This window comes from Microchirus variegatus (genome assembly GCF_963457635.1).
Source record: "Microchirus variegatus genome assembly, chromosome: 3".
NCBI classification, from domain to species: domain Eukaryota; kingdom Metazoa; phylum Chordata; class Actinopteri; order Pleuronectiformes; family Soleidae; genus Microchirus; species Microchirus variegatus.
Window position 1 is genome coordinate 34,341,101 of NC_139804.1, and position 11,147 is coordinate 34,352,247.

The 11,147-nt window shown below is 47.7% G+C and overlaps 1 protein-coding gene across 1 annotated transcript; it reads right to left on the reverse strand.

Moving 5' to 3' along the window:
- Nucleotides 1–349: 349 nt before the first annotated feature.
- On the reverse strand, nucleotides 350–9,489 carry dlc (deltaC; the record flags this gene model as incomplete). Its single annotated transcript, XM_083886658.1, has 10 exons — nucleotides 350–438; nucleotides 1,539–1,653; nucleotides 2,027–2,768; nucleotides 5,321–5,537; nucleotides 5,649–5,818; nucleotides 6,980–7,168; nucleotides 8,121–8,378; nucleotides 8,683–8,743; nucleotides 8,881–9,120; nucleotides 9,439–9,489. The coding sequence occupies 10 exons, from the start codon at nucleotides 9,487–9,489 to the stop codon at nucleotides 433–435; spliced, it is 2,049 nt and encodes a 682-aa protein (XP_083742784.1). The 3' UTR covers nucleotides 350–432.
- Nucleotides 9,490–11,147: the final 1,658 nt, after the last annotated feature.

Here is an 11,147-nt window from a genome sequence, read left to right on the forward strand (position 1 = left end):
TCAGATGATTAGGAAGCACAGGTGAGGAACCATCTCTCAAATCATCTCTTCACATCTTTCTTTCACGATTGATCCAAAATTCAGATATACAGACAGAAAATTATATTAAGATTTGAAGTATAAAAAAGATAAATAGTGCAAATGATGCCGGACATTCAGTCTTTCATCTTTTTTCTCCTCCTCCACCACTCTTTCTTTTTTTTCTTTTCCATAAATTCGCATCCAAAAAAATCTCAGAATTGGAAAGAAAAAAACCAAAAAAACAAGTCCTTTCTTGTCGTTTCGTTCCACTGAGCGGAGGCAATAAATAATAAATTAAATAATGTGTGTAGGATTAGACCGTCTGGGTGAACTGTCCTCGACAGTAAACGCGTCGTCAGGCCTTCGGCGTGAAAGTTCTTCCACTGGCGCTTCGGAAAAAAAAACTGAAGGTTACACCTGAGAACGAGACAGAGGAACAGAGGTTAGTCGTCGGCATACGATGTGATCGCGTCTTTGTGGTCCAAATAAACAAAACATGCGGGGATTCATTCAAAAAGCTAAGATACTATGTGTGTTTATATGAGGGTGTAGATGCAAATTATGCTTATTATGAAGGAAAACATTTTGCATATCACAGCCTATATTTCTTGCAGTTTTCATGTAAGTTTCCATTTGTTATGGAATCATGACCTTGACGAATCAATCAGACCTTTAAACCATTGGTTCTCAAAGTGCGGCCCGGGGGCCAATGGCGGCCCCGCAGAAACATTTCTGGCGGCCCCGCAGTCAATCACAGTTGATAGTTTTAATCCAGGAGCTACTAAGCTTGTTAAATGTTTATTGGACATTACTGGATACAGACCAATAAGTGTAAACTAAAATACTGGGTATTTACCTGGTTTCTATATGGTGAATTTTAGTGTATTATTGGGTTATAAGCTGGTAATAAGCAGGTAGCTACAGCCCCCAATTACTAGCTATTTACCCAGTAAATATATGGTAACAGAAATGTGTTACTTGGTATTAACACTTATATTACTTAACGCTAAACTGTAGAACTGCAATCCGGTCATTAAAATGATTACAAATGGGATTTCTTTCTGTTTTTTTTCCTTTGGCGGCCCTCAGTCCAATGTTGGGTTCCTAAATTGGCCCTCAGGTATCAAAACTTTGAGAACCCCTGCTTTAAACTGTTGTATGAAATCTGTTGTTGACCTTATTTCAAGGTCGCTAAGTCTTTAAAATATATATTCCAGTCAATGCTAATACATAAAGAGTAATGTAAATATATGACTATACTCCCAAAACTTACATATGTAATAAAAAGCTAAATGTTTGCAATGATGGTGAATTCAGTGACTTCAATGACTCTTTTTAATCTTTTACCAGCACTAGTCCGGTGTCTGCTGTCAGCCATATTTTCAGATGAATTAAAAAAATACCCAGATTCAGGTTTTCACAGGCTCCGATTCCCAGTTCTTGGTTGTTTATGATTAAAGTCTGACGAACAAAGGGTGTGTGTGTGTGTGTGTGTTGTGTGTTGTGTGTGTTCTTACCTCAGTTGCAAACACACACTGCTCCGTCCGCTCTGGGATGATGAACACGGGGTGATAAAGACTGTCCTTTGCGTAAGCGGGAGGCGGCGCGACGACGGACGGGTCACACTTCTTACTGTAGGTGAGACAGAAGAGAGAGAGTGTGTGAGAGTGAGACGGGGGTTGCCGCGGCAACAAAAACAACACAAACACTCGAAGGTGTGAGAACGTGGTACTGATCGGATATTCACAAACAAACACGCTGCAACTTGTGAGGATGAAAATGAGCGCGCACACACACACACACACACACACACATGCCTGTGGGTATAATGATTGACATCAAGTATTCACTGATGCATCACAGCTATGGGCAAAATCAAGTTTACCAAAACTTTGCAAGCACAACGTTAATCCTTACAACCTAAACTACAACTAGCTGAATTAACTAACCCACACACACACACACACACACACACAAAGTTATAAAGCAGCTGATAATTTCTTACAGGTCAAAATTGTTCTTGACCATGCGCTGCTCCTCGTTGGCCAGGTTACAGTCTGCCATTTTGTTTTTAAACACGGCCACGTTGTCGCTGCCCTTCTCCACCAACGCCGCGTCTTTATTGGACACTTTCAGTTGTCCGCCAGGGATGAGGAAGGCCTCCTTCTCTCGCAAGCCGCTCAGTGGTCCTCCCGGTAAACTCCCCTTATTGGGTCCGCCCCCGCCGATCACCGCGTTGCGGTTATTCACCGCCTCGAGGTCGTTCTTCACCGACCTGGAAATGGCCATTAGCTCCCTGCCGCGGCGTAGCTGGCGCAGAACGTGAACGGCGGCGCAAAGCAGCAGAGTCAGCGTCACCAGGCCGAGGACGACGGCGGCGACGAGGGCGGGCGACGAGTCGGCTTGGACGTAGGGTTTCGTGGTCGGCGCGGTCTTCACGGAGTACTCGCACCGCGCGCCCATGAAGCTGGTCGGGCACTGGCACACGGGGCCGGTGAAGTGCGTGTAACACGTGCCGCCGTTGTCGCACGGGAAGTGGTCGCAGGGACTGGCGCGCACGGAGCAGTCCTTGCCCGTGAAGCCGAGCGTGCACACGCAGGTGTAGCCGTTGACGCCGTCGACGCAGGTGCCGGCGTTGCGGCAGGGGTTGCCGGCGCAGTCGTCCACGTTGGTCTCGCAGCGAGATCCAACGAAGCCCTGGGGACAGCGGCACATGACGCGGTGGCCGAGGTCCAGACACTGAGCGCCTGCGGAGACACAAGAGACAGAACGGTTAATAACACACAAAAAAAAAGCGGAAGATACCAACACAGAGGCCTGAGGAGAGAGTTAATGCATAACTATTGGTATGTAGCTTGGGTCAACTCTTTTTACGCAAGATTCTCTCCTCGGTAGAAACAGCCGCACGGAAATGAACGAAGATGGGATAGAATTAGGATGCTGTCGACACATTCTTTCAGTGGTTATCAGTCAGACTACAGATTACAGGGTCTTAAAGGGAAGAAGTGAAGGAGACGGTTCCACAGAGATGATGGAAGGTGCGAGGGAGGACGGGGGAGAGAAGAACAGCAAAGAGGAACTTTTTTTTTTTTTCTCAAAACAGATGTTTTTCATCAGGAGACAAACGTGTGCATGATTAGAAATGTTCCTGAGATGTTTTCCACAGCCTGGAAGTCACATTGCATGCAAAGGTGTAACTGTAACAAGGACAGGAAAGGAAAGAGGAAAGTCTGGGGTTGTCCATATTTGGACTTCCTGTGCAGATATACACAGTAAACACAGCACGGCTACACACTTTTTTTCCCTCTCTGAAGCTCACTGAGAGTCAGGAATGAGTGCAGATGTGAGATAAGCGGGCAGCAGTTTCTACACGCTAACGAAGACCTGAGGGAGGACCGGCGGCTGAATTGTGCTCCTCTGAGACGACTTGACTTGGTGAGCCAGCACAAACGTGTACGCTCTGTTGAGATTCACTGATATACTCTTATTTTGCAGCGCTAGTTATACAAAAATCCTTTCACAATCCCGGAGACTCTGCCTTTCCCGCGGTGACACTTCACGTCATCCTGTTCTTGAAAAGACTCCCTATGAAAACAACGGTCACAACGCATCGTGAGCGTTTCATTGGTCTTTTACTCGTTTTAGTCATTTCACTAGAAATCAGTTGTAAAGCTGTTGAGCCGTCACTCAGCGGAGTTTAGTTTCAGCTTTTTTTTGTACAAGGCGGCGAAAAAATCCACCTGCAGGGACATGCAAGTTCCCGATTTCCTTCAATAATTCTCATTATTCGGATATTTGTCCTGCTCAAACAAGCCTTTTGAAGTTTCTGAGTAACATAAACAACTTGATTGACCCTTCGAAGGACTGTCAACTCGATCGCTATCAAGTGTGTTGATCGTGATGGATTCTTTTCATGTCTCTGCAGGTCAGTGAAGAAAAAAATGAAAGCCAAGACTGAAGACGGATGTTGAGCAACTGTATAAACCCAATGTGATTTGTAGTGAATAGGTTCAACATGCACGGTGCACACGTGGCTTAAACTGGCTCATTCATCTTGTAAAACGTTTTTTTTTTTCTGCAGCGCAACCAAGAAGTGCTGCTGCCAGAGCTGCATTTACCGTACGTCGGGCTCTCGAGAGCGCAACCAGGTTAGTAAACAAGAGGCTGGCGTCAGGTACACGGAGACGCAAACAGGCCTGTTTACGACGCAACAATGAGAACGAAAGAGGTTTGTTATCAGACGGGAAGGTGATAAGACGAGTCACAAACAGGTTCACACGCAGGTTTAAGTCTATTGCAACGATCCAAGTCGATGTCTGACCCCGAACCTTCAACCTAAACCATAATTCAAATCTTGGTCATAAACTTAATCAGGTTTCGGTCTCCATGGGGACGACAGGTCTGTCGGAGCTGTCATTTGGGTGAAGTGTCCCTTTAAAGAATGTATTTTTGCAAACTCAGCTAAGTTTGTTTTTCTCCTCCCTGGGAAATATGGCGCAACAGAAAACGTTTTTCCCAACTCTCGAGATTGTTCACACTTTCACGCTCACGCCCGATAAAATTCTTGCGCTATCTCGTCTGACGAAGGAAAACACGACCGAGCGCCAACGGCCTCTCCGTTTTACAGGACTTAGAATACAATCTGGTGAATTGCATCCCCCCGGGGTCATTATTCCAGATTTACGCGATGAGTCGGACGCGTTTTTCTCTGCAGCTGTTACAAAGCAGCCGATTGGCTTAGTGGGGAAAAGGGGGCGGGGCATGTGACGTAAATGCTGCATCGAGGGGGTAATACATCTGGGTGGCTTTAATCCCAATCTTCCAAGAGAAATGAATTCATCTTAACTTAGCAAAATGCTAACTAAATGTGCTGCGGCTACATCAGTTTGTCACAGAAATGCAGACTTTTGTCTGGAGCTGAGACCAAAGGACCACATATCTGCGCGCTATATCAGTCGCCTGCAGCACAGTGTATCGCACAAATCACACACACTACTACAAGTTTGTTGTGACTGTGGAGGAAAAAAAGGACAATTCTCTTTTTCTCCGGATCAGATTAAGTCGGCAAAAACAGGATCTGACACATGAGAAAACAGAAAAACAGCAAACACACGTGAAATAAAGTTTTAAAGCTACACAGTGCTAAAAATCTAACATTTTTCATCTTGTCTGATACTGTGACTGTTAGGGCTGGTTTTTGTTTTCATATTTCACGACCGACGCTAAAGACGCTGGTGGAGAAGAGGTTGAAAACAGGTCAAATTTGTTACGTTTTGAACGTGAAAACAACGGGCCGTACCATTAGCGCAGGGGTTGCTGCTGCATCGGTCGAGCCTCTTCTCACAGTTGGAGCCGGTGAATCCGGGCGGGCAGCGGCAGTTGTAGCCGCCGGCGACGTTCTCCACGCAGGTCCCTTCGTTAAAGCACGGCCCGTCGGCGCACTTCATGGCGCTGGTCTCGCAGTTCTTCCCGTAGAAGCCCTGAGGGCACGCGCACTCATAGTCGTTCACCATATCCTGAGGTAGAGACGGGGGGGGGGAACAGCAAACGTTTGAGATAAGATCTCCACAAAAAAAACTTTAAAAAAAAACATTTATAAAACACCTGTGACAATGCATTCGACTTACTTTGCAGCTGCCGCCGTTCTTGCAGGGATTGCTGTCGCACTCGTTGGTCTCGATCTCGCAGTTCTTGCCGGTGAAGCCGGGCCGGCAGGTGCAGGTGTAGCTGCCCTGTCCAGTGTTGGTGCACGAGGCGTCGTTCTGACACGGCTTGTGATTGGTGCAGTAGTTTAAATCTGGAGAGGAACAAACGAAGAGACGAGTGAGACACGTCGAGTTAATGAAGCCGCTTCAGTTCTAATAACCCAGAGTAACCCCCCTCCATGTCTTCCTCTACACGTCTTCTTCGTGTTGTTTCCTAATTTTAACTTTGCTGACAGACGGACTGCAGAGACGAGATATTATCAGATGATCAGATAGTCAGATTATCAGAGGTTTGTTGTTCTTCCTGCTCAAATGTATCTCATTTTAATCCGATGAAAGGTTTAGTTTGTGGGGCCAAAAAAAACAACACATCTATCCAGTCAGAGAGCATGTTAAGCCTATGCACAATTTACCTTCAATTTATCTTCAAAATTATTTCTTTAACGTTTTTTGTACTTAATTTGTGGACTTAATCCGCACCGAACTTGATGTAGATTAAGAGGTTGCCTCGAAATTCACCTCCAAATTATTTACAATGTCATGGTATTTTATTTTTGCACTGCTGTTGATGTGCAAAGGCCTTAAAATCATGTGATTTTATGCAGCATCGGGGGGAAAAAGAAGCGGATCGAGGATAGAGCCCTGTGGGACACCAGGAAGCCAGGAAGTGTTCATTAAGGACCATGTGAAGAGCCTTAACCTATTCACTTCATATGTAGATGATAAACACCTTTACATTAGAGTGAACCAGATTTTAAAAATCAGCTGTTTAGGTAACAGCTGCTCTCCTTCCGTTACTAAAGCCCCGGTCAAAGCCAACGTTTTTTTTTCTTTCACTTCATTTCAACTTACGCGGATTTTGAAAGCAGCGCCAGTCGCTTCCCTTCGAGTCGATTTCGGCTTAACAATGAGTTTTCGCGACGTCGAAAGCGCAGGTCGACGACGACGTAAAGTTGAGAAGCTTTGCGACGCAAAACTTACGAAGCTCCGACGTCCCGACACCCGAGAGCTGACTGTTCAATGATCGTCGCGTCGCGGCGGCGGGAAAAACAAACAAAAGACAAAGAAATAATCGCGTAAATATACGAGGGAGCGAAAGGAACGAAAAGACTTCCGTCGGATGATGCGACGCCAACTCCCACAGAGCGTTTATCTTGTTTCTTTTAATTAACGTGGCGAGATGTCGGTTTTTGGCGGGCGACGGTCACGCACTCTGACCTGTTGACCCTTGGACTGCGTGAGTCTGAACCCACCTTGGTCACAGTACAGGCCTCCCCATCCTTCCTTGCAGTTGCACTGCCACGGCTGCTGACACGTGCCGTGGAGGCAGCCCGGGTGCCGGGCGCACTCGTCGCAGCGCTTGCCCTGCCAGCCCTGCCTGCACAGACACTCCCCGGGAGAGCCGCAGAAACCGTTCTTACTGCACCCAGCGGCACAGATGGCTGATGGGAGGAGGGAGGGAGGGAGGGAGGGAGGGAGGTGGAGAAAAAAAAAGAGAGGGAAAGGGAGAAAGGGGGAGAGAATATTAGTATGAGTGCATGTGTGTCTCATATTCTCCATTCAAATTACAAAACCACAGTGTGCCCCCCACACCCCCCTCCCCCCCTCCCCTTCACAGGGCCTCACACACACACACACACACACACACACACACACACACACACACACACAACTACAAGTGCTTGTTAAGTACTAAGTGAAGCAGCTGGCCCACACAACAAAAGCAGCACATGCTGTCTCCTTTCACGCAACGCGGCGCACATTAAGCTGCAGCGCGTGTCCCCAGTAAAGCGGGCGGGCGGGCCAAGCCCGGGCCAAGCAGGGGCCCCATTGTTGAGCTCAAAACAAAAGGAGCCAACACACACACACACACACACACACACTGAACATGACAGAAGTTCTAAGATTTTTTTCTCCTCTTTTTTTTGTCCTCCACAGCCACCAGAGCTGACGATGGTGGCATTGACAACTGCTTGACTTAACAATTTCAAGGCTGCGGGACAAAAAGATGAAGCCCCCCCCCCCCTTTTTCTCTCCACCACCCCCCTCCCACCCGTTTGACAAAAAAAACAGGGGTGGGGGTGGGGGTGGGGGGGTTAACTCCCATTTTACAGGCAGTTTTGGAGCCAAACTAACTGTAACTGATGTCATCGCGACAACGCCATTAAATGTCTGTACATTTACGATCTGCTGCAGTGTAAAATCAAGAGTATACACAAAACCATACATGACAAAACATACAAGTGCTTTAAAGGACCAGTATGTAGTTTTCTGGCCTGTGTCACTGATAGTGTGTAACAACAAATATCGGTCCTCAGAAACAACAACACACACACACACACACACACACACACACACACACACACAACAAGGTCAAAGTTTGGCTCTACTCACGGACAGCACAGTACTCGCCGCTCCAGCCCTCCAGGCAGCGGCGGTTGCCCCCGTCGTCGCACGTGTAGTGGCCGAACGTGTCGTTGCGGGGCCGGCAGTAGGCGGCGCAGGCCTCGCCGTAGTAGAACTCGTTGCACACCACGTGGTAGGAGTAGCGCAGCTCGCTCTGGTTGCCGAAGTGGACGTCCTGAGACCAGTCCTCGCCGACGGTGAGGCGGCGTCGCGTCGCCAGGCGGCTGATGAGGTTGTTCTGGTTTTCTGGAGAGAGAGAGTGAGGAGACGCAACGCGAATTAAACTTTTTGATCACTTTTTTTTATCATGAGCGTGCAAAGTTCGCACACTTCCTGTTTTCACTTCAAAGTAGGAAACTTTGTTGCAATGATAAACATTGATATTTATATAATAATAACACAACCTACTGAAACGTGAAAAGTCGCATGACCATAAAACCATAAAATAAAAAAACATAAACTCCTCTTCCTTCATATGTGAGGAAACAGCGCCACTGTCGCCGCCTGGCGGTGAAGCAGCGTCACTGCAGCATAAGCAGTCGTTTTTTACCTGTGGACTCGAGGCCAGAAGACTCCGCGTTCCAGGCTTCAATGATGAGAGAGAAGGTTCCCTGAGGAGGAACAGAGGAACCATACATGAACACATGAACAAATTGACATTTCTATACGTGCATAAATAGATGCATACGTGTGCTTTTATGTCTCATAAACCCATGGTGTGTGTGTGAGTGATATTTCCGTCACTTACCGGCCACTTGAGAAACGGCACCCTGATGGGCGCGCTCTCGGAGATGGCGTTGGAGTCCGTGTCCAGGATGTCGGTGAGCGCGGTGCCGTACGTGCACGGAGGCTCCGGGTTGATGACGTCCTGCGAGTGCTTCAGGCACACGCGGAAAAAGATCTGGCAGACCCGGGACTCCGGGCGACAGACGCCGCGGGAGCTGGTGAAGGAGTCGATCTTCAACTCGAAGACCCCGGAGGAGAGCGCCTGAGGGAGTGAAGGGAGCGCGGGGTTAATCATGCAGAATTTTATCTGATCAGAATAGATTTGTGTGCAAATGGCGCAAAATATGCAAAATGTCCCCCCCTGTTCTTTTAAATTATGCATTGTTTGTATTTATATCATTTTACCGCGCGGAGAATCTGAGAATCACAAATACAACATATCACAGTTCTAAGTCATTCAGGGGCCGCAGGAATCAAACACACAGTGCGGAGAAAACTCCAGGCGCCGTGCGTAAATACGCGCGTCTGCACAAAACTCCCAGCGTCTCCAGAAAGCAGCGGTGCAGTCAGAGGAACTCACCGGCCGCGAGGACACAACCAGCAGGAGACACGACAGCAACAAGCGCGACATGGCTGCGGGCGGAGGGCGCCGGAGCCGCAGGTCCGAGGAGGATCAGTGCGTAAAATCCACAACGGCTCCAGAGGAGGAGGAGAAGGAGGAGGAGGACAGAAAAACAACACGCTGTGCTCCGCGAAGAAGAAAAAGAAAACAAGTCAGGAGGAGCAGTCCGTGTGTGTGTGTGCGCGCGTGTGCGTAAGAGAGTGAAGTGAATACGACATAGAGTAAAGTTCCGCGCGGTGATTGAACTCTGGACTGAAGCAGCTGGAGTCGCACCCTCAGCTTTATACAGAGGAGAGGAGGAGGAGGGGGAGGGAGGGGAGGGGGAGGAAGGGGGCGCTGCAAAAAATGTCCACCTGAAAACTGTCCTCCTCCTCCTCCCCCACCTCCTCCTCCTCCTCCTCCCCCACCTCCTCCTCCTCCTCCTCCTCCTCCTCCTCCTCCTCCTCTGCACGCGCTGTGACACTGAACCTGTGCCAATTCAAAGTGAAACTTGTCGCAGTCCTCAAAAAAAAAAAAAAAAAAAAAAGTGACATTTCTCGTCAGACGAGAGGAGCCACATGAGCGCGAGACTTCCCATCAGTGCCGGGACTGTGCCAAACACGCACTTTTTTGTTGTTGTTTTGTTGTTTGTTTTCTGTTTGACTGACACGAAGCTCGCGCACAGTCCCGTCACTCTGGGTCCACGAGCTGCAGCTTTTTTTATTTGTATTATTATTATTATTATTATTTTTGCGGGACAGAGACATTTCTTACAGTGTGCACAGAGGAGGCACGAGGGGTTGGGGGGGGGGGTCTTCCTTCACCACCACCGGGGGCTGGGGGGAGGGGGGGGGGATAATTACAGCAGGGCAATAGAACAAACTGTCAGGCGACAGCAGCAGCGACCAAACGCCGCCTTTATGTTCACACCACACATCTTTTATAGACGGTCAGTTTGTTGTGTGTCAAAAATACACAATCATTCACAGTCCGGACATAAGGCCAACATTACACATGAGAGGACGTACAGTGTGTGTGCCTAATAAAGTGGTCTGCTGTGCGTTCACAGACGTCATTCTCCTCTGACCTCTGACACTAACCATGTATTATACGTTCACTCTCATTCCTGAACCATTCTCTGCACACTCTACAGAGACGGTTGTGTGTGTGAAAGTCCCAGTTTCTGAATGACCAAACATCCCGACGCTCAGAGAAAAAGTCGCATTTTTTTTCCCACAATCCTGACTATGAAACATAACAAAGTGCAGTGTTTATGTATGTATGCAGGTCCTTCATATTTTGTATTCAGGATAGTAGATCTGCAACAGACGGTGAACTCAGGGACTAAAAAACACTGTGGATGTTCAGGACCCTTCATATAACATCACTGAATTCACTCTGATTTCCCCTCAGTGTCACACACACACACACACACACACTGTATAATTATACCCTGTGTGCATAATTGCAAGGAAATTTCAACATGTAGGAGATAATGAAATGTACCACAGGTAAATACACACACACAATTATACCAGTTAATGCCTAATCAGTTCCTCAGACATGATGTCCTGCCTCAGGACCGGGTTTTGGTCTGCATCGAGACTACTGGTCCTGACAAAGACAGTAGAACATGACACACTAACTAACTAACTCTCCTCTGTAACTAAATTACACTGAAAACCCCT